Here is a 24,118-nt window from a genome sequence, read left to right as displayed (position 1 = left end):
TAGATTAGAATGAAGTTATGTCAATTTATGTTGTTTTGTAAAGAAAACTTGATCTAAGGATTAGAGACTTTTATTTAATGCAATAGGACATAAAGATTGAATTGATTTCACTAGAATATACTAGAAATCATAGGACAAACGACAATGCATGACCATTCACATAGAGGTGCATGATTGTACACACTTTAAGAAGAAAACGATATGGACATGCATGGCTGCATGCCCATAAAATAGTATACAAAAGGTGATGTACATATGTGCATTATGGGGTGTATGCTTATACACAAAGAATTATAATACACAACCATGTTTTAGAATAGTGCGCAATCATGATAAGGTAGAGTAGTTAACGGATGTTAAGGATGATGTTAGAGGACTGTTAGTCAACGTTGGAATGTATGACTATGGCTCAACAAAGTGTATCCTAATGCATAGTCTTTTAGGTGAACAAGTGTGCAAGACTAGTCACATCCTGTACATCATAGACAAATTAAAATTTTACCCCTATATTGTGTGTTGGAATGGGGAAGGCTATAGAGAAGCCTTCTTAAGGGAAGATTAAGGTGATTAGCAAATAAAAAACGTATGACTATATAAAAAATGACATAGACCCTAAACAGAGTGAATTTAGGTCACATTTAGAATTTATGGAAAGTAAAAAATGATGATATACATCAAAATAGCCACCAATTGTGTGCAATGTGGCACAAAATAGGTTAAAGCATTAAGGTTGTTAATAGATAATCATGACATGCTTTATACATTCAACACCAAGTCATATAACAATTCACTTTTTTTCAGGTATGCATTCAAAAGGAGAATCACACTAGATTTTTCCTCATATGATCAGTGAGATGTGTTATGTATGCACTCATGGTAGGGCCCATCCAAGGTTGGGTTTAGATAACAATCCAACTAGTAAAGATGTACATGGTCAAGAGGATTGCACTTAAAGAATTTTTTTTGCTTAGTCTTCCTAAACTTGACCTGTAATGTGTTATATGCACCAAAATTAGGATATAGAAACATTTAGGATGCTACAATTTAGTTAATTCAAAGATAAGATATAACATGCTTTTACGAGACATCTAAGATGTCAAATAATGAGAGAAATATCTGATTGATAATGTGAGTCAAAGACTAGTCATTCAAGATGATAAAATCCTTTGAGATAAGACATATGAGATGCTACAATTTAGTTAATTCAAAGATTTGAGACGTTAGGAAAATTAAAGTATACACATTAGGGATTTTGGAATGAAAGAATAGTAATGAAATAGATTTTTCACTACAAATTAAGTAGTTATTTTGCTAAAATCGAAGCACGATCATAGAAATCTTTTATTAAACTCATCCTAATCTAGATAAGTATATATCTAAACTCTTATAATCTTATTTATTTTGGTAAATATTTGAAAACTTTAGAATTTCAAATAGTATATAATTTGTGATTTTGTCAGAGAAAATTATGATTTCTTGATAAATGTTATTGCCTGTTAGGCAAATTAGTTAAAGTACTGATATTTCAACAAGAAAAAACTTATTAGATTAAATTGAATGCATGTTTGATGATGTTTTTGTGGTCAAATTGTTAGAGAAACTGTGACTAGTGAAGAACGAGGGGTAGGTGTGCTTGACTTGGACATTTAGACATCTTTGTATTAAATTGTTTCCTAAAATTGAAATTTTATTACAAAATTCTAATAAAATTTTCATTTGAAGTGTTAAATTGTTGTTGTATTGTATCGTAGTTTTTTTTTTCGTTTCGAAATGACTCAAACTATATTTTTGATTTAGTTTGGAAAGTAATGAGTCATTGGATATGGCAATATTATAAGATATGTTGGTAAGAATAAAATATTGATAATGGTTTATGTAAGAGCTAATTTTGAAGTATTTGTTGAGAAAATTTTCTCTCGTCTTAGAACCAATCGAAGTTGATCAAATGTCCATATATTTATAGACAATAAAGTGTCGTTGAGTGGAAATCCTTATGAGATTCGAGATGATACTGGTGTTTTCTGTATAATTTTGGTAGTAGGGAAAAAATGAAACATGTGTTCTTAAAATTGAAGATGAAAAATAAACTTAATATTATCCTAAATTTTTGGAAATAATTGTATAATGAAAAAATCAGTGGTAAATTGGAGTGTATGAGGTAAATTTTAGGTATAATGTTGATTTCCCAAAAAATATACTCTCCAAAAGGAATTCTAATAGAGGAAATATTGAATTACCCAACCTTGACACAACAAAAAAACCCCACTTGACACCATTCATCCACGTACCCCTCCGTACTTTTTTCAAATTCTTCGTCCACTGCTCCCCAGAATCGCAAACAAGTTCCTCTTTTGTATCAATTTTTCACAAAATAGCCCAGACACAAGGAGACTCGTAACCGACACAAAGATGACGGAGGCAGTGATCAGGAAGAAGCCAGGAATGGCTAGCGTGAAAGACATGCCCGTCCTCCAAGACGGGCCGCCGCCGGGCGGGTTCCCTCCGGTCCGATACGCCCGTCGTATTCCCAATAAGGGCCCCAGCTCCATGGCCATTTTTCTTGCTGCTTTCGGCGCTTTCTCTTATGGCATGTATCAGGTGGGCCAGGGCAACAAGATCCGAAGGTAAAGAACTGGAAAATTTTGTTTTTCATTGCTTAAAGATCAATTATTGTAGTCGTTAGTGTTGTCTTAATGTCGATATTCTTTTGATCTGTGATATGGTTTTTATTTATTTCTGTTTTTATTAAGTGTGTTCTGGTTGATGGGCTTTGATTTTTTAGCTAATTGAGGCTGGGAATGTTTAGGGTTTTTTAGGGTTGTTTTAAATTGATCTTGGATTAGATTATCTCGTCACTAGTTTCTCAATAACCCAGTGACCTTCGTTTTTGTGAAGCTGATAATTGACATTAATCATTTTTGTAAAAGTTCTTCTGGGTCTTTTAACATGTGAGAAAACAGTCAGTATTGAGTTGCGATCAGAATCAGAAAGAATAAGCCCATTGATTGAACAACATTGACATTTATATTTAGGTAAGCAACACTAGGAAAGAGAACAAAGTATTTTGTTCCATCGTCTAAACATCAAAAAGAGTGTCCGAGGCTTCTGGGGATTAACGAATGCTACATAGAGTCTAGAACCTAGAGGTTTTCTTTAACCAGGTCTATTTTGTATATGTTTCATTCACCATAAAGTAACATTGTCATCCTTGTATAAGGGGGTTTTAATGAAAAAAAAAATCTATTCAATTCTCTGAACCAAGATATAAATTGATTTAACCATGGACCTGTAGCTCTGTTGGGATTCATGACACTTGAACTTACAGTGTCCCCCTTGCTAGGGATTTGCTCTGACTGGTTGAAGTACAGTTCTAGATATCTATCTCTTGTTGTAAAATTAAAAACAAAATAAAGAAAAGAAAGGTTTCCTTGTGTTGTTTTCTCAAATCTCACTGTGATCCCAAGCCTTCAAGTGATGTTGCTGAAAAATTGACTGAACTTTTCACATGCATACGTGTTGACACCAAGAATTGGATATTGAGAATGATGCCAATAGGTGTTTGCTGATGCCTTGGTGAATCTAAGAACTTGCAAATTTCTGATTTTGTAATTCTTAAAATGTGGTGCTAACCAATTTGCTTACAGAGCATTTTAATTTGGAGTTGTTCTATCTTGCATGCCAAATAATTTCTTAGGCAAATCAGTCAAGGGTGTTGTCACAGCTGATTTTCTTTGGTGCAAATGGCCTTAATTTTCTTTGGTTTAATCACCTAACTTTTGTTTTTAATATATCTATACTTTGCACTCAGCTTTACATTGAGCTTTAAGTGGAGTATCATTCTAAATCATTCGTTTTGGCAAGAAAAGATGGTAGTTTCACCTCTTGAGTTTAGAGCTCTAATACACCTAAATTGTTTTCATTTTCCACAGTGAGAGATCTACCAGAAGTAGGAAATAAAGTTATTTTTTTCGCTAGAAATCTCATAAAATATGTGATTAGTGGGTAAGACAAAACAATGAGGACAAAAATAAGTTTCAAACAGTTTTTTCACTTTTTGGAAGTTTGTTTAATACATTTTAAGGGTTATTGACAGCAGATTCTCTTTGCTCATACATTTGAGAGATTTGCTCTAATATTATCTCTTTTTAAGTGACATATCGTTATATTGCTACATTCATCAACTTTTAATTTTATATTCTACAATCTAGAAGTTGGTATGGGAGCAGGGATTCAGAATAATAAAAACTATTATGAAATTTGCTACTATTTTATTCAACTATCACAACATGGTTGACATGGTTAAGCAGCTGGAAAAGTAACCGTACAATATTCTCTATTTTGCAGGGCACTTAAGGAAGAAAAGTATGCTGCTCGCAGGGCAATAGTGCCCTTGCTTCAAGCTGAAGAAGATGAAAGGTAAACTTATAACATTTTCAAATTTCTCTTCTCCTATTAATTGTTATTACATTAATTGCAAAATGTTTATACTTAATTGCTTCTGTGCTCTTTTTGTAGATTTGTGAAAGAGTGGAAGAAATATCTTGAGTATGAAGCTGAAGTAATGAAGGATGTGCCTGGTTGGAAAGTTGGTGAAAGTGTCTACAACTCAGGTAAATGGATGCCCCCAGCAACCGGTGAACTGCGCCCTGAGGTGTGGTAATAATTTTTCAACCAAAGTTTCAGAATTGGTCTATTATCTCTTCATGCAAATTTCTTGTGTCGCTTGGTGTAGCCCCTTCTTGAAGGAAATAAAAATGTACTGAAAAATCGCTTCACATTTGTTCAAAATAACATTAGATTGTTCTTCTTTACAACATCTGACATGTTTCCGCATTTTCATTTAACTTATAATTTGATCCTCAGTAGCAAGACTATGTTAAATGTTTGGCAAAGGTAAAGTGGTTTCCTATATCAACATAGAGATATATTCATGGTTGGGGTGTTTTTAGTTCATTACTTGCTGTGAACTAATAAAACTATCAAATTTTGAGAGATTCTTTAGGGTGATAATATGATATATTTCTCCTAATGGATAGCATAAACTAATAAAAGTCGTTTCTAGAAAGATTCATATGGATTATATGCCAGGTATCCAAAAATTACATAATTACTACTTAAAAATACCATGAACTAATAGAAGTCATTTCTAGAAAGACTTTTGAGTTATTTGAACAACTAGGTCCATATTACGGAATTCCAATCGTTTGTATGATAGCATGTATCATCATCTGTGCTTAAATAGAATCCATATTTCATCAACAAACCAATAACATTTAGCAGCATCAAAGCTTCAGTTATATTCATTGTCAAATTGGAAAACTTAAATCTCTTATCATGGGAATCTCAGTGAAAAATATCAAACTAATAATGTGTTGATGAGATTTTTCATCATCAATTGATAACGCAATTTGAAAATTTGCCGAGTTACAATAACTACGATGAGGATTTGAGTAGATATTGATTTATGTTAGTTTGAGATATTAATAATTAAAGAGAATAAATAAGAGAAGCAAAAGGTTTTTAACATAGTTCAGTTTAATATCTAAAATACTTATGTTTACGGGTGATGAAATTTTTCATTATCAATTGATAACGTAATTTGAAAATTTGCCCGAGTTACAATAACTATGATAAAGATTTGAGTAGATATTGATTTATGATACCCTGAAATATTAATAATTAAGGGAATAAAAAAGAGAAGTATAAGATTTTTAACATAGTTCAGTTTAATATCTGAAATACTTATACTAAGAGGTTATTCTTAACTCTTACCAATAACTATATAAAAAAATGACATAAACGTTAAAAAGAGAGTTACATAACTCATAAAAGTTTTTTAGTAAAGTTTTTTAAACCTTTCTTTAATGGTTTTTTCATTTTTCTATTTTTGCTACTTATTTGATAATGGTCTCTCATTCATTTTTTGTCTTTAATAAAATTTATCGTCCGATTTAGATTGCATTCCTAAACGACTCGATTCGTAAACAATACCTAGTGGTTTAATAGGTTTAGGGCATGATAGGACTCTCACGCTGTCCGACATCTTTTTCTAGGGGATTTAGGCATGCATGGTCAACCATTAAGGACACTTCTCTAAATTATAATTCAGACAATGATAATGTTGATTCTCAAGCTAAGCTCTTCCCAGTTTGCTTGTCACTACTAGGCAAATCCTAGTTTCTTTTCTTCCATTTATTCCTACTTAAACTCAACAGTAGTCTTGCGTAACCTTGGGTTTGCAGACATGAGCAAGTTTTCACCAACTCGCAAGGGTCATAGAGCTTATAGATAGGGAGAACACAACTGCACAATAGAACCACTTTGTTTTGTTTCAAACACTATCGACTATCATAGGAAACATCATTGAGAACCCAAATTTGAGCCAATCAAATGGGAGTGATATTCTGCCCGATGCCACAGTATCATAGGATTTTCAGAGGAGAGGTACAATTCGTGGTTCATTCTCAAACTAGACTCTTTTTGGTTCATTCACTATTGCTAAGAAAATCTTGGCAAGTTTCTTTTCCTTGTTTATTGATATGCGTAAGCTCAATGGGCAATCTCGTCTAAATTTGGGGTTCTAATGCAACAAGCTTGTGAACAAGCTTTCACTAACTCTTTAGGTCAAGAAGCTCGACGGCCAACCACATGCACAAGCACCCAAGAGGAGGCCATTTTCCACCAACTGCCATAATATTATAGGATTTGGCTATGTTGGGGGTTGGGGCAAGACTGCATGACACCGAGGCAGACATACCTTCAACCTAATCAACCTAGTTCCAACTTGCTCCAATAGCGTATACACATGTAGTTGTCAGCGTCACTCAAATTACAAATTGAAATCTTTTACATCTTGCAAATTTACTAATTTTACAGTTAACTCTATTCATTTCATAAAAATACACTATAGTCTATCTAAACAAACAAATCTTTGAACCAGTCTTTCAACAATTACCAAATGTCACATTACCATGAACATCATTGAACTACTTGTTATGGTCAAGACATTAATTATGCATATTTGTGTAACAATAATTCATAATGCTTTAATTTAATTCAATGGTTCGAAAGCCTATGATAATCTAAGCTGTATGTGTGTAAAATTCTTTCCATATCAACACAAGTTGAGCAGCTATGCATATACAGAGACAGACTTACCAATACAATTTATTATTTTTACAAACAACAGTAAATAAATACTACATCGTTCTTGCTACAACTCACTACTAGCTTACTCCTTTACCACCATTTACAAATTTATACCAAATTATACACAGTTTTTGCATCAAAAAGAACAGCAGAAAGACATCTACAAACCAGCAAACATCAAAACTAACAGCAGAGAGATGTCTACAAACCAGCAAACAGGGGTCCAGTGCCGCCTTCCTTGTCAGCATCTGGAATGCTGGTATAGCAGTAGAGGCTGTTGGACATTTCCCAGCTCCAGTCTTGCTTCCTGGAAATAAACATCCGGAGCCACCGGTTTATCCTAACATAGTGCTCCCTAATCTTTCCTTCACCAACGAAACTAGTAATGATTGAATAACAACATTCATGGCCACCCCACACCTTGTCACCAGGATCTGCTGTTTGGCTCCCATCTGGATGAAAGTAGCGACGCATAGGAGGACCAGTGCCCTTCCAGTAGGGATCAAGATTACGCCAATATTCTGGTGCCAACTGAAAGCAAGATAGCATTTGCAACACTAATACATCAGTTGGCTTTCATGAGAGAAGTGTGACAAGGAGATAAATGGAAATGCTTGAATTATATGGTTGTAGAAACATGCTTGGCATTTTGTAATAGAAGACTAGGGAGGAAGGTGGTATTGACACAAATCAAGACCCTGGCTCATTTCAAGCATGTTTAAGAAAAAATTTCAACACAAAACATCATTTACACTGGTGAGAATATGTGAGCGTGCCTCTGACTTATGAGTATAAGTAACCCTATATATGTCCATTGTTGTCCATATTTAAAGCTTCAACCTGTGAAATAAATCGTTTACCTATACATAGAGTTTTAATATTAAGCACAATATTGATAGCCAACTAAATTCTATTGAGTGGATAATTTCAGACTCCTAAAAAATATAAAAATACGTACCTTGTTAAAATGAAACTCCCAAACATGATCACATAGATCTTCCTTCATGATACGAGCCTAAAAATTTATTGAAAAACAATTAGTTAGTATACAAAGTGTGTGCAAACATATTCTATGTGACTCCACTCTTTTTGTGTCTTTGTGCACTCTTGTTTGAGTATGTGTGTGCAGGAAAGACAATGAGAGAGGAGAGAAGAATTGAAGATTGCTTGACTGCAAAATGGAGAATCACAGATTGCTACTCACACGTCTACCATCCATTACAGATAATGAATATGCTGCCAATTTTGATAATCCCTTAACTTGTGCCAAGCGAGGTATGTGTGCTTTCCCTTGCCATAGTTCCTCACACTGAAAAGCACATGAGACTTAAGTAAATTATTTTTTAACATTAATTTATAAGTACAAACATTTGTTGCTTTAATCAATAAAACAACTTTGCAATAGACAGGCATGTGCTTTAATCACTCAAAAGAAGTAAAAACAATTAAAGTGGTCATAAATATTAAAGAATCATGCAGTGAGAAAAAAGGAAAATGGACCAGGCTCTAAAATCCAGCAGAAGCATCCACATTATCCCCTGTGATTCATAGTGCAAAATACTAAATCATACTCAAAAAGCAATATGGCAATTGTCAGTCACAAAATGAAATGAGGCACATATACCAATACGTCGTTGAGTATTCAAGTTTAGAAACTTTAGACAAGATTACAGAGCAATCAGAATTACAAATTGCAATCTTAAATTAATAAGAAGTCTAAAGTCATAAAAAACTGAATCAACAAGTCAAGTTATACCTCTCATCAATTTTCAATTTTATCTTAATCTCGATTTGTGCTTTTTTCCAAGGTGTGAGAAGTTGGAAGAGTTTTTCATCCCTCTGTCCTCATTAAGACAGCAATCCACCTCATTACCTTTGTAACTTCCACTCCAACTCCAAGATTTTTCATAGTAAGTTTGGATTTTACATTAGGCACACTTTTTCGCAACATCTTATTTCTTATTAAAAAAATAATAACAATAAAGACAAGGATTTCAACCAACGCAATGACTCACTATGTGAAAGAAGTAATTCTTCCTCCTCTCAGCACTCTCCAATGTATTGCTAAGAAGATTAAAAGACATTCAATTTATTTGAACAACTTTAAATTACAGTGAGAAAAAACAAAATAGAAAACAGAATACTTTAAATTATAGTGAGCAAACACAAAATACAAAACATTTTTTCAAACAAATTTTAAATTCCAACTAGCATAGAACTGGGCAATAGAGACTGTGTCAGTTCACAAGCTAAAGGGGATCCCATTAAGACTAACCCAGCATAGAAGAATGTTCTGTGTTAGTATGCCATTCTCCCACATCATCCATCATTCAGCTGTTATTAAAACAATATGATCTATTCAAAGTCTACTCATATTGCAAAACGTAATTCTCTTGGTACTCATCATAAATCAGTGAAATAGCAGTCAAACCAATCTAGAAAATAAGAACATCATTTGTTGCAACATTAGCACATCTCAAGAGGATTTGAATTTCGTTGTTGCAATATCAGCAAATCTAACTTTCAAAGTCTGCTATTACCGTACATCATGCCTTATTTATGTCATTTATAATAATTTAATCAATCCACTTAGTGGCTACATATATCAAAATTGCGTTATACACTAGAATGTTATTTCTCAACAGTTCCTTCCCAATAATGACTTCTTACATCAAGAAAATGATAATCGAAAAGCAGGCTATTTGACTATTCACATCCCAAATTTGACTAAAATCCTAATGACATAGGTGACAGGGACAATATTGCTAACAATTCTTATAACATTTTATAAACAGTAGTACTTTTGGCTGAAATAAGCTAGCACTTCAAATATATATTGTGTAATTACTCAGTATAAAACAATGTGTATTAAATATAGGTGCTCAAGTTAATTATCCATAGTTCTCAGTGACTATCTCACTTAGCATTGATAAACAAAGCTTGTCAACGACCGTTATATTCTGCATTAACTCAAATAAGTTCCACATATTGCAATCTCTAAGCCACATTTTGTCTGGTGAATTTAAAGCAATGAAAATTCCAAATTACTGGCTGAAGCTATGGTAGCACATAAAGTAACTTTACGAGTGATCAACTCCTATGAGAAGTCTTTACACTTGCATTATACTTATCAACAACAAGTTAACTGTTCCATACTTGGAAATCCAGGCTGAAATATCTATTCTTTACACATATTTTATTGTCTTAGCATAAAAGATCAACCTTGGAAAAAAAAAATCAACTCTCTGTCTCTCTTCCAATTTTCTTCAAACATGAAGTGGATGCATATGTGGCAAGTCTTAAAATAAAGCATCATATACTACTTATACTTTAAGTAAACTGACATCTTGATGTAAAACCTAAATGACAATTTTTACTCAGTCACGAATAATTTAATTGGAAAAACTGACAAAACAAGGTAAAGGGAGATATTCTTCATCTAAAAACCTATGAGATTTCCCCCAATAAGCTAAAGGGAAGAAGCAAATGAGGCGACCCCCAGATCAGAGACAACATTTGTCCACAAATGCAGCAAGATGGAGCTCAATCGTCTCCAGATTCATCTATAACCAAATTAACTATCAACCGATATCATCGTAGTAAACCAGACTACCAAAAGGTCCATGAACATAGCTAAAATCAATCTCAAGCACGTAGATAAAAAGCTAAAGAACAGAGCACCAATAGCAGCAACAGACCAACTAAGTTCTTATAAAATCATACAAATTTCATATATGAGCCAAACTGTAGCTAAGAAAGTGCTAAACATGCATTCGACTAAAATGATTTACAAATCATTTGCCCCCATATTACAAATTTCACGTAATATGCCATATGATATAACTAAGTTATATCGATACCTCAAGTATGACATAATTTCCCTAAAAGAACAATTTGCTATGAATTTAGTAAAAAAATAATCGAAAAGCAAAAATCGAATTATGAAATTAGGTTAAGATTAAGAGAAGTAAAAGACCTTGGAGGTCCAAATGGCGTCGCTGGAAGCAACCTCGTTCCAGGCACGAGAGACGAGGAGAGATAGTGCCACGCTGCGTGCGTCAAGGTTGTTTAGTATCATCAACATTACGTCTCTACCAAACACCTCTAATGGATCCTTCACATTCACAAAACCTTCGTCTTTCTCTCGCTTTCTCTTCTTGTTCCTCTTTCTCTTTCTCTTCCTTTTCCTTCCTCTCTTCTCTAATACAGCAATTTCCTTGTCCTCAACGTTGCCGTTTTCCTTTTCCATTTCACGGATATCTTGATCTTCGCTCGGTGACATGCTGATGGAAGTGAAGGCCACGCGGAGAGTGAGCGCGAGCGAGCGAGCGAGCGAAAGTGGATTGAGTGAAATGTGAGTGAGGCACGGGATCAATGTTCAGCTTCTGGTGACCCTATCGTTCAGTCTTTTTTGTTTTTGGTAGGACTACAATTTTCTCTTGATGTTTTTGTAGATAACTTTGTCATCCATCTATATCAAAAAATAACTTATCACCTCAAAATTACATAGCCTTGGAAATGCCCCTTATAATTTTATTACTAAAAATAATATATTACCGACAAAGATAGATTATATAAATAAAATTACACTAAAAAAATAAATTGATCTCCTCCATTATATTTAAGGGGCTAAGTGCTAAGAAAAATATATTTAAAAAACAAAAAAATTGATTTAAATTGTATATTCTCATTGGGTGTATTAACATATGGTCGTCCATAAATAGGTTAAGCCATGTTGACGTTTAAATGATATAATTTAATCTCTTAAGAGAATATTTTATAATTATGGGGTTATTTGGAGGTGATTACTATATTTTGAAATACTTGGACTTGAAAAGATTAAAAAGAAATAACAGGGCACATGTTATTTCTTGTTTTTGGCGTATTGGGAGGGTTGTGAGTTGCGTGCTTGGCACGTAGAAATAGAAAACGACAAGGGCTTTTAGCATGCAAAATAAGAGAGTTGAGTAAACGTGGGGTTTTAATGAAAATTTGGGTGCTGCATTCACTAAAACAAAGTGAAAAATAAAACTGGATTGAATATTAAAAATATTATAAGAATAAGGAATTGAGATGAGGCGGTGCAGAGGAGTTGGTCAGCCGTGGCTTAGATTCTTAAAAGGCCAAAGAACTTATTCCCACCTAAGGTTTGCTGCATTCACTGTTCACCCATTAATTTTGTAAAACCCAATGATCTACCCATCGAGGATTAATTTTAATATTTTCCGTTATTTTATAGTTGAAATGGCCGTTTTATCCTGTATTAAATGAAATAACTAATATACCCTCCAATTGGAATGGCTGCTAGGTGAAGCTTGGTTTGCTGGGCAAATAAACAAACACCTTTATGTGCGAGCCACATAGTAAATTCAACAAACACTACACTACACACAAACCAAACTTCTTTCAAATGATACTATATAAACACAAATATAAGATAATAAATATTTCAGAATCTGTTTAATTATTGGTTAGAATATGAATTATTAAAATAATTGACAAAATTAGTTCGGATTAATCCCATACTAGTTAAAATGCATTTTCCATAAAATTTCTAGCCCTCTATATATTTTTGATCCCTTTTAAGTTAAAAGAATTTTACAAATTGCCGTCCTTCTCATATTCCTCATCTAGTTTTCTGTTTTTGTTTTTTAAATTATACTTTGCCAACAGAGTCTTGTGTCTCCACAAGAAATTAGAATATTCAGACGAGTCAAAATACATATTTAAATATTTGATCAGCCTATCATCAAACCCAACATACTCTCCAACATTTTTAATACCACGATACCCACCGCAAATGATTTATAACTTAGGATGTGTTTTTCAAACTCTCACAAATTGATTTTGGAAGACTCCGACCAATTCATTAGCTTTCTCATTTTTCACCTCTTTAGATGAAACATAACTAGAAAGTAGTAAACCAAGCTCATCATCATAAGCTTCTAAAAGGCATCCAAGACCCAGATGAGATTCATCAGAATTTGATGACATCAAATCCACAACTTTAACATTTAGATTTTGTCAAAAAAAAAAGTCGACAAATGGGTTTTGGTTCTGTCCAAAAGTTAATGTTGATTTTATAAAAATAAACAATTTTTTGATATTCTTATATGTAAAAAAAGTTTTAAAAGGTTTAATAACTCAACACATAAATTTATCATATCACCCTTCTTACAAACAGATTCAACTAAAGTTAACCGATGATGGGTGGCATTTTGGGTTTTTAAAACCTAGTGGGTGGGAGGTTAATGCATCAAATTTTACGTGGAATAGCGTTTGACCTTCTTAAAATGCGTTACCATCAGGAGAGATAGTAGATAGTCTCCCCGCACACGGAAAAGTGGCTACCACTTTTTTCTTCACTATGGGCGAGTCTTAACGTCACCCCTGGATCTACACAAAAAGGCCAAAAGTCTTGTTATCATCCAAGGCATACTCAAATCTCAAATCTCATATTTCATATTTTAAAAACTCACATATTTATTTATGAGTAAAATTATATTAAAATTTTTAATTATAATTAAATGTAAAATATTTATTTATTAAAAAAATTTTAAAAATTAAAGTTTTATCATATTTCTCTCTATAGGTTTAAAATATCATATTTTCTCTAAACCTAAAGTTTGAAAAGTGAAAATTTTTTCTATAAAATTTTTTTTTCTCTCTAACTACAATTCACTTTCTCTACCAATCGACTGGTTTTCCCTTCTTTTTCTCTCTCAGATGAAGATAGAATGTTTTTATTAACGAAGACAAAGACATTTCATCTTTGTTTAAGATGGAGAGACCGTCTTCGTTTTTAACAAAAGAGAGAGGAAGGAGGTGACAACCGAGGAAGAGGAAGAGGGAAAGGTTGGTCGATGGTTGGAAAAAAATTAGTCATTGGAGAGAAAACATTTGAAAGAAAATTACAATTTTTCAAATTTTGAGTAAGGGTAAATAGTTAAATTTTTAAATCGAAGAAAAAAATTATCATAAAATTTTAGTTTTATAATTTTTAGTTAAATAATGATTTTAATTTTAATTAAAAATAAAATTTAACTTATAAATAAGTATTTAAATTTTTAAAAATTAAAATGTAGAAGTTTGAGATTTTCGGATGCGTTGGGTGGGAACATGTCTTTTGGCCACACAGAAAATGGCAAAGGGATGTCTCAAACTACAGAGTCAAGTGCACCTAATCTCTCCCAATTTTTTAAAACATTTTTGTTTTATTTTATTTAATATTAATTTATTACATTACAAACACATTTAAAATTAAATTCTAATTCTTAATCCATTTGATTATTTTGATAATTAAAAAAAAAAATTCAATGTTTTGAAAGAAGTACAGTCAGAGTCTCCACCATTGACAAAAAATAGAAGTCAAAATAGTGTGAGAGCATTTCAGTTATACAAAATATAATATTAATAATAAAATAGTTTGAAGTGCATTGTGTTAACATTATACTAGTTTGGGTGATACCAAATATCTTCGTACATATATCAACTGTATTATAAAAAATGTCACAACACTTAAAATAATAAGAACAAATTTAGTTTATAGAGTCAAAATCAGTACGTGAATCATCTTCTATTAGCCTATTCACTACTATAATGGGAAAATATCTAAATTTGCATGCAATCAATAGAACATGAGATACTAGCCAAATACATCACGTTGTGTGCCATTTGCTTGGTAAAATTAATGAATTAGACAATTTTGTTTGCTTTTTATGACTAATTAATACTGATTCGATGTAAAGATTTAATCTATTAATAAATTTATATCTGTTAATTTTAAAAAATATGAACATACACTTATTAATTATTATTATTAAAAAAATTTATTAATTATAAGAATATAAATATTATTTAATTAATAATATTTTATTTTTATTCTTTAAATTAGTTTTAAAAATATATAATTTTTCATAATTTAATTTTAAAAACTTATTTTTTCCACCGTTACATCCATGAAGTGATTTCTTGTGCATTGTCACGTAGATACAGTACCTCGAAGGCAATGGGATTTGTCAGGACACTTTTTGTGTAAATGCGCACGTGCAGGGAGGGATTTGAAGGACTCCATTCATCAACTTGATGTCTGATAAGTTTTCTATCCTTGCCCTCTTCAACTTAACTCATCTAGCTTCTTACAGCTGGGTTGCGCTTGGAAGACTCTGTCAAGTCGTATCTTTCTTTATGTTGATTCTTGGAATTGTCGGAGAAAATAATGGCGGATCAGGTCAAGTAAGTGGTTTTCCTCTTGGCTAAACTTCTCAGGAGTAAGTTTATAGTCTCCCGGAATCATATTTCTAAAGATACGAGAGGCGACATCAGTGAGAGATTGAGTACATCACTGAGGCATTGGCACGATTTGGAACAATCTCTGTAGAAAATGAAGGGTGTCTGATTTTCATGTAGAATCATGTCACATCTCAATTCAAAGAGCAATCCAGGAGTGGAGAAAATGGGATTGCTCCTTCGCTTTTAACCCTTTACAAAATACTATAAAAAGAGCTCAATTATGAAGCCACCTTCAATCAACATCAACTTCACAAAGTCATCACTTCTGATATGGCATAGCGGGATCTTGCTTTGGCCTCCAGCTCTTTCGGCGCTTGCACACAACTATCTAGCCCTCTTTCCACGTCTGGGCTCCAATTAAGAAGTGAATACAAGGAACCCTCTCCTTCATCGCGGCGTCATCAACCACCGAAGGAGAAGGTCGATGACGTCTCAAAAAATAAGCAAGAGTGACAAATCTCTCACTTGTTTTTTGCCAAAATAATGAGCATAAACACAACAGAATCATTACCGAAGAGAGAGAGAGTGTCAATAATATAGAGATTACAATGTTAAAGTGAATCGATGGAAAGAACAGTCACTGAAAAAGGAAAATACAATTATGGGAAAAAATTGTATGTTTTCAAAATTAAGCTAAGAAAGGGGACATTTTTTTTTAATATTATTGGTTTAATGATATTTATATCCTAATAACTAACAAATTTTTTTAACAACAGTTGATTGGTAAATGTTTGGATTTTCCAAAATTAGCGCGTATGACTTTGTCAATGGACAAAACCTTGGGTGGAAATAAGTCTTTTGGCCATAAACAATTAACCAACTCTCAAACATGTGTAAGGTGAATTTGTGCCCACCAACTCCCATAAATTTAACTTTGTAGTGTTTCACTTACATATATGAATAATTCTATTCCTTAGTCAAAGTAATTAAGGTGTTTTTAATTGGATTAGTTTAATTATATCACAAGATTAACGTTTAAATCAAATAGGAAGAGTAACACAACAAAACTAGTGTTAAAAACTTCCTAATGAAGTGCTTACTACTTTGAACTCCTACACATTAATTAGTTGATACGCAATTATATTGACAATCATGTTCACGAAAATTTATGTACACCAAAGACAAGTATACGAAACTAGGTCAAGTATAAAAAAATGATAGTAGCAATCGAAGCTAGTGGAGTAATTCAATATTAACTAATATAATATTATATGATAAAAACTGCTCTTTGTACAAACTGACAACAATCAACACTCAAAAAACGACTAGCTAGTGACAAGCTACAAAGACAATGACTAAATATGCCATCTACTCTTAAGTCAAGTTATATTGCATATAGAAGTTTCATCATTTAGAGATGTTGAGAAAAAGTTCACTTGATAATTAAACTTATCAAACATTTATGAAATTACCTTCTTATTTCATCCCATATATACAAAGGAAAAAAATCATCTCTTATCAAATGAGGATTATGTAACCAATGTAATGATCCTATATTTGTATAATTAAAATAAGAATACATATCTATAATCATGCTTGTATTAGGATCCTCCTATACAAAATATACCTATAACTTTTTCTCTTTGTCTAATACATATAAACGACTAGCACAACATAATTGGGGAAATGAGAGAGAGGGTTATTAGAAAGAGAGAATAACTTCCTTTTAAACATTATTAACACTCTATCAGAACACTTTCTTAAATATAAATAATATAACTATAGACGTAGACTCTTCATTATTTGGTTGAACCACATTAAAAACTCTTTAGTCTTTATTATTTTTTTATGCATAATCCCATACAATATATGACATAAAATCAATATATATAGTGGACAATGAAATTATTCCACTATTCCAATTGACATTATCATAACCTCTCTTGCATAAGGCTCAACAATTTAGCATTAGAACGTGGGAAAGATTGAGCAAAGAGAGTTTCCCTCCATTGCACAAGATAATACTCTCATTTCTTCATCCTTTTGTCGCAATATAACTTCCCAAATAGCCTGTGAAAGATTGAACAGTCCTTGAGTGACAACAATACTTACAAATTTAGCTTTAATAGTAGTGTCACCCCTCAAAACCATCTAGTCTTGCCACAAAACAAGCTAACTTTTATAGCTAGGATGCAACCATTAAAATCTAACTTGGTTGTGCAACCAAATGTGACCATTGGTGACTTCACTAAGGTCACCCAACAAATATATGATGCCACCCTTGTAGCACAATCATGATTGGGGACCCCAATACCCCCAAAAAGATCAAAGACAACAGGAACACCAACCTCTCATATTGTTATCACTCATTTTCATTGACTACAATAATGGTAAGGTGACCTCATATTGGGGACCCCGAATCCTCTTTAGTATGTATTACGCCATAGACCTATTGTGTTCTACCATGGGCTCCCCAGTGAAGACAACAATAAGATGCTTTTAAGTATAAAACTCATACTTTTATCTAGTGAGCAACATGCCTTGGGCTTGTAATTGCCCCATAAGGTTCTAATAGGTCTTGTGATAGTTTAAAATGTGTTGATGACATGATAAGCAACCCAAGCTACCAAACTCGTGAGTAACTTTATGCGACCACCTGAATGTCCATCAAGCCTTTTCAAAAAAGGTGGTTGAATACACTCTAGTATATACAATCCCAAATTGCATGGGACTCACCTTTCGTCAAAGTGATACTATTTACTTTATGCCATTAAGCATTGACGCTTTAACTAGCCTAGAAGGGTGAAGAGCTCAGTCATCGATACCATCCCTAATCACACAAAGGCTACCTCTTGTGTAGGAGATACTATATACTCAACATTATCACAAGTAAGCTCATATTTGTACTATATTTTTATATTTCCAGTCACATCGTATTGATTTAATTTTGTCCATTATAAATTCAATATTGTCATAATTTTGGTTATATGATTTTTTTTTCATTTAGGTTGCAAGATCTAAGTTGTTTCTTATATATTTTTTTTCTCTTAACTTTGTGCTTGATTTAAAAAAACTAAGCACTTGGGATGGTCAGAGGAGGCTAGATCTACAAGATTTATCACATGGACTTAATTGGGGAAGCTTTATTTACTTTTCTCTTGTTGATGATGGATATGATATTCTCTTGAGTGGATTTGATGTATAATGTTTTGAATAATTAATTTCTTGGACTAAGGCATGTAATAATAGATCTATGTTGATGTATTGTGTTGATTTCATGTTAATTAAATGAATTGAATGTTGTATAGGTGTTTGGCCATCACTTATATAATTTGATGTCTAGTTTTGAGACCGAGATGAGATAAATTAGATTTAACATCATTTTTTATCATACACCAAAAAGTAAAATCAATTAGAGATAGAATTCGATTTTTTTGTGTTCTTATGATAATAATTTGGGATTTCACAAATCTTAAGACATTACATTTAACACAATTTCATGGAGATGTATGAGGTTGCTATACTTTAGAGATTGGATAATGAATATGTCAGTGTTTGAAGCATTCATGGACTCAAAGCATTACAAATGCAATAGAATTTTAATAATTTATAAATTTTACTAATAATGTTAACCCACAAATAACCCAAGATTTGAATATTGGTATAATATGCACAATAAAAAAACATAGCGTGTTTAAAAAATTTACTTGCGTTCAGAAGCTCCTTCAACTTTGGGTATGGATCTCACAAAGTTATCACTCTCTTAGCCACATAAGGATAATACCAATGTAATCCACACAAGGTAACAACAAATAGGGAGTTAATGGGGAGCTCCAAACGTCTTCTAGGTTACCTTGGAAATGAGTGATATATTGGGTGTATATAATATTTTCCAAAAAACTCTACGAGGTGGCAAAAGCTTGTGTTTTTATACACATGGAACTACCATTTCAAAGAGTTAAGCAATTATTTCAACCACTATGTAGTTGTTCAAGAGTTGACCAATTGTTGTCTGATATTAAATATAATTTAATATCTAGATAAGGATAACTAATAGATGACTTCGTCTAATATTGAATGGTCATTTCACAAACAGGAATGCATCAATTGACTTGTCATCTTATCTAGTCAACTCTAGCATATATCAATTTGGTAACAACTTAATGTCACTTCAGTCACAAATTTAAGTGGTCATTGACATCTCTTAGTAGATCTAATAAAGTCATTTAATCCTATACCCAATAATAATAAATCCTTTATTAATCTACCCTAATCTTCATACATATCTCAATATAGCCAATCACCACTGTTCTAATAATCTTTTCTCAAGTTTCTTAAGGATCACATGTGCCATCATTCATTAGAGGATGTGTTTAATATACATTAAGATTATCATCTATGTGGAATTTTCTTAGTGGTTCAATATGGTGAATATGTCTATTCAACATGCATTTATATGTTACACTAGGTTGTTAATAGACAACCTTGACATGTGAGATCTGTCATAACTTTTATATAAAATTGTTTAACATTATAATAGATTTAATCGTATTATTTGTGTCTTATGTTAGAATAATAACAAATACAAATATTTCTAGAATGACCAATACATAAGGTTCTTACAACCAATGATACACATTAATTTCCTCATCATAGTTTTTCCATGTTGAGGACATCCATTTTATTACAAACGTAAAACAATGATGAAAAATTTTCATTTATTAATATAAACATGATACATTATATACAAAATATTACATTTTCATCAACTAGAGGATTGACTTTGAAGCAACTGTTCTAACAATTAGAAAATTCGGCCATTGAATATTAAAAATTACTCATTCAATTCATGAAATCAATTACTTGCACTACATAGTTAGGTTAGTACATACCTCTTAATGATTTCATTGTTTACATTTGAAATAGTGCAACCCCATTTACTTTAGCTTGTTTAATTTGATTTATTTGTTAGTTCATTTAAATATTCCATTTTGATATATTTAACTTAGGATATATAAATACATAATTCCAATACTTAAGTTGATTAGTCCTTATAGAATCCATATTTGGACTTGGGCAAAGGATTATTTCCCACCCAAGTTTTAACTCAAATTAAAAATCACACCCACGATAGTTGAAAAACCTAAACTCCTACTCATGACCTTACTTCTATCAATTTTTTATGTTATAAATAAGTGTAAAATTATCATTTTATTGTTAATATTAAAAAGATATAAAATTCAGTATCTTTTATTCCTAGTTTTAAAAACTAACAATTTCACCCTTACCTAAAGTTTGAAAACTTTGAAAAATAATATTTTCACCTTCAAACCTAGGGTTTCCATATTTTTCAAACTCAATCGCCCCCTAGAACTTTAAAAAACAATAGTTTCACCTTCACTCTTTAACTTGAGCTTCTGACATCCTCTTTGTCTCCTCCTTCTCCTAACCCGATGGGTAAAGGTGTGCAACAAAGTGACGAAGATCTCTGGTGGTGCTATAAAGAGGTAGAGATTTTTTTATTGCATTGTGTAATGAAGAGAGTTTCTACGTCGCACCATCGTGAGATGACTACGAAAAAGAGATCTCTGTCTTTTCGTTGCACCAATGTTTATTGTTGGCTCAAGCGTTGGAGAACACCAGAGATGACTATGAAAAAATGTTGAAAGTTTAAATTAAAGAATAGGGTTGAAACTGCTATTTTTGAAAGTTCTAAGGGGTAGCTACAGTTTGAAAAATATGAAAATCCTAGGTTTGGGGGTTAAAATGTTATTTTTTAAAGTTTGAAAACTTAAGACAAATGTAAAATTATTAATTTTTAAAACTGGGGGAAAAGATAATGAATTTTATATATTTTTTATATTAACAATAAAATGACCATTTTACCCTTACTTCTAACAGAAAAAATTAACAGAAGTTGGGTCATAGATGAGAATTTGGATTTTTTAACTATCGTGAGTATGATTTTAAATTTAAGCTAAAACTTAAGTGGAGAATAGTCCTTTGCCCATTGGACTTTTGTTTAGTTTGTTGGGTTTAGTGACCAAAAATACATAAGAAATATGTTTTAGATTCGATTACTTCAAATTTAGTTATATAGGAGGAATTTGTTGATCATATTATCTCAATGAATTGGGGGACAATGATGCTATGAAATAATTGTGTTAGGATCTTGGAGGGGGCTTGAAACCCCATGTTCTCAAGCTGGGAAGCGATTGTTGAAATTAATGGTGCGTTCACTGGTTTTCATCGTCATTTCAATAGGCAAGTGATACAACTATTTTTCCTAAGATAAACGCACGTGCCACCCCCAAATTGCTAAATAACTCAATTACTAGACCGACGTCTTCAAAAACTAACTCACCCCCCTCAAAATGTAAAATTAAATACTTGGACACGCATAAACTGCAGGCACATCACAACTCTTCCCCTTTCAAATTTGGAGATCAGGAAAATGAATTTTGATTTGTCTGTACAAATTAATTACTTTCCACTTTCCAATTTCCATTTAAAGTTGAAGAATAATTTGAGATGCTTTTGATTTTCCTTTTCTTTCGAAAATATTCAATACTAAAATCAATATTTTTTTTTATTGTAACGAGGAATTCCACTCGAATTGGATTATCACTTTGGAGATCAAATCAACCACATTGAGTATGATAAACTCTAAGTCAGTGATTAACCCAATAACCACTAAATCAAGTAAGTTAAGAGTTTGATCTTGATATGTCACAAAAACCGAGCATAAGAAACTCTAAATTTAGTGATTGACTCAATAACTATTAAACTATATAAGTCAAGAGTTTGATTTTGATATATTTCTGAATGAAATTTGAATTCATATTCTCTTATATATGAAACATTTTTTTTTTACCACTCAAACTACTCTTTGGAGGTTACTCAATACATTTTTCTTTCTCTTCTGACAACACAATTATACATAACCTAACTTAAATATCAAGATATTATCAATTAGATGGCAATGGTGTGTGAAATAAGAAAATAGTTAAAAATGGATAAACTTTTGTTAATTACCATTAATTGTAAAGAAAAATTGAAGGAGATAATTACACTTATATTTATAGAAAATATGTTTTAAAAGTACAAACAAATTTTATAAATTTTTTTATATTAATTAACGTAATAACACGTAATTGAATAATTTTAAAATAAAAAATAATTATATTATTTAATTATATATTATCATTATTACTTATTATAATAAATTAGTCATATTTACTGATAAATTTTATCACTGCTTCAAAACAAAAGTAAAAATAACAAACCAAAAAATAAACTTGAAATAAATTAGAGAAAAAACAGTTAAATTAACAAAATTAAGAAACCATTAAATTAAAAAAATAAAAATGCATTAATAAAATTTTTTGAATAAATATAAAGTTGAGAGATGAAAGATGTTGGGCTGCCTTTAGGGTGCACGTGCAGCAAACATGGGCTTCTGTTCTCTGATGCGTCAAACTGTAACACCATCACCAGGCACCAGCTCGTATACCACCACCAATTTCTACCAACTAAAATATGAAAATGAGCCACCACCCAAGGTTTGTTGCATCAACCGTTAATTACCGTTAAATATTAAAAATCTAAACTCTTATATATAATCGATTAAAATTGGTAGAATTAATTAATTTCAGAAGTAAAATTAGTATTTAATTAATAATATATTAAAAATAATAATATTTTATTATTATTTTACAACGATATAATATGCTTTGGCGTCTTTATCTTTGACAATAGCCAAAACCCAAAACTAAAAATCAAAACAAAAAACACGTGGTTCCATAGATAGATGGATATTACACAATTTCAAACAATTAGTCAACATTTCACACAGACATACTCCTCAAACAACTCTCTAGCCTCATTTCCATTTCAAACCGAAAACAAAAACAAAATAAAAAAACAATTTCATTTTCTAAATATTATTTAATTCAACTCTTGCATTCTCAACTTTTCAAAGCTCACTATGTCAGCATTAAACAAAGTATAAATCTGTTTCTTTTCTTTTTTTGTTTTTTAAAAATATTTTTAGTTTTTTGTTTCCCAGTGATTCTTTTTTGGTTCTTTTGATTGACAATGTTAGAGTTTGTGCGGATTGGTTTTCGGTTTAGGAGGAATGGGGTTGATAGAATTGTCCTAGGTATCGTTGCTGGAGGAGATGGCGAGGAAGTGAACTCTACCACTGCTAAAGTCTTTGCCGATAGGTCTTTGATTCAATCTTCGCTCTTTAATTTCTTTGCATGTAATGTTAAATGTTTTGTTAATTGTGTTGTGATGTGAAGGTTACATTGTAGATCAATAGTTTTTTAGAAAATTATTTTATTTTATTTTGTTTGATATTAGAACCCTATTTTTAACGTTTTATTAGTGAGTTTTAATTCTTATTTGGATGTTAAGAAAAATGCTTATTTGTTAGTGTGTGAATAGGTAAATTTTAATTAATTTCCAATTCACAAATTATTGTTTTTTAAATTGGAACGAGATTTTTATTATTTTTAATATATTATTAATTAAATAACGATTTTATTTTTAAAATTAATTAATTTTATTAATTTTAATAGTTTACGGATGGAAGTTTTACTTTCAATATCTAGCAGTATCAATAAAAAATTCAAGAAACCTTGGGTGGGAATTTATTTTGGCCAAATAATAAAATTAACTTACCAAAAATAAAAATAAAAATTAAACCAACTAATAAATACGTAAAAATTGAAAT

At 31.6% G+C, this 24,118-nt stretch overlaps 2 protein-coding genes across 2 annotated transcripts; one reads left to right on the top strand and one right to left on the bottom strand.

The window, feature by feature from the left end:
• The first annotated feature begins 2,310 nt into the window (after positions 1-2,310).
• On the top strand, positions 2,311-4,816 carry LOC123210278 (NADH dehydrogenase [ubiquinone] 1 alpha subcomplex subunit 13-B). The gene is made up of 3 exons (XM_044628543.1): positions 2,311-2,624; positions 4,345-4,416; positions 4,516-4,816. The coding sequence occupies exons 1-3, from the start codon at positions 2,410-2,412 to the stop codon at positions 4,658-4,660; spliced, it is 432 nt and encodes a 143-aa protein (XP_044484478.1). The 5' UTR covers positions 2,311-2,409; the 3' UTR covers positions 4,661-4,816.
• A 2,278-nt stretch (positions 4,817-7,094) lies between these two features.
• Positions 7,095-11,562, bottom strand: LOC123210380. The gene is made up of 4 exons (XM_044628705.1): positions 11,126-11,562; positions 8,354-8,458; positions 8,108-8,164; positions 7,095-7,680 (listed from the first exon to the last, which is right to left on the bottom strand). Exons 1-4 carry the CDS (start codon positions 11,429-11,431, stop codon positions 7,351-7,353), a joined length of 798 nt encoding a protein of 265 aa, XP_044484640.1. The 5' UTR covers positions 11,432-11,562; the 3' UTR covers positions 7,095-7,350.
• Positions 11,563-24,118: the final 12,556 nt, after the last annotated feature.

This window comes from Mangifera indica, chromosome 3 (genome assembly GCF_011075055.1).
Source record: "Mangifera indica cultivar Alphonso chromosome 3, CATAS_Mindica_2.1, whole genome shotgun sequence".
In the NCBI taxonomy this organism is placed as follows: domain Eukaryota; kingdom Viridiplantae; phylum Streptophyta; class Magnoliopsida; order Sapindales; family Anacardiaceae; genus Mangifera; species Mangifera indica.
This window is presented reverse-complemented; position numbering and strand designations above follow the sequence as displayed.

Coding starts and splice junctions, on each gene's coding strand:
- LOC123210380 (XM_044628705.1), bottom strand. CDS start 11,431: ATGTCACCGAGCGAAGATCAAGATATCCGTGAAATGGAAAAGGAAAAC. Junction 8,459..11,125: donor ACGCCATTTGGACCTCCAAG/GTCTTTTACTTC, acceptor TGTGCTTTTCAG/TGTGAGGAACTATGGCAAGG. Junction 7,681..8,107: donor GGGAGTTTCATTTTAACAAG/GTACGTATTTTT, acceptor TCTTGCTTTCAG/TTGGCACCAGAATATTGGCG.
- LOC123210278 (XM_044628543.1), top strand. CDS start 2,410: ATGACGGAGGCAGTGATCAGGAAGAAGCCAGGAATGGCTAGCGTGAAA. Junction 2,625..4,344: donor CAGGGCAACAAGATCCGAAG/GTAAAGAACTGG, acceptor TCTATTTTGCAG/GGCACTTAAGGAAGAAAAGT. Junction 4,417..4,515: donor CAAGCTGAAGAAGATGAAAG/GTAAACTTATAA, acceptor CTCTTTTTGTAG/ATTTGTGAAAGAGTGGAAGA.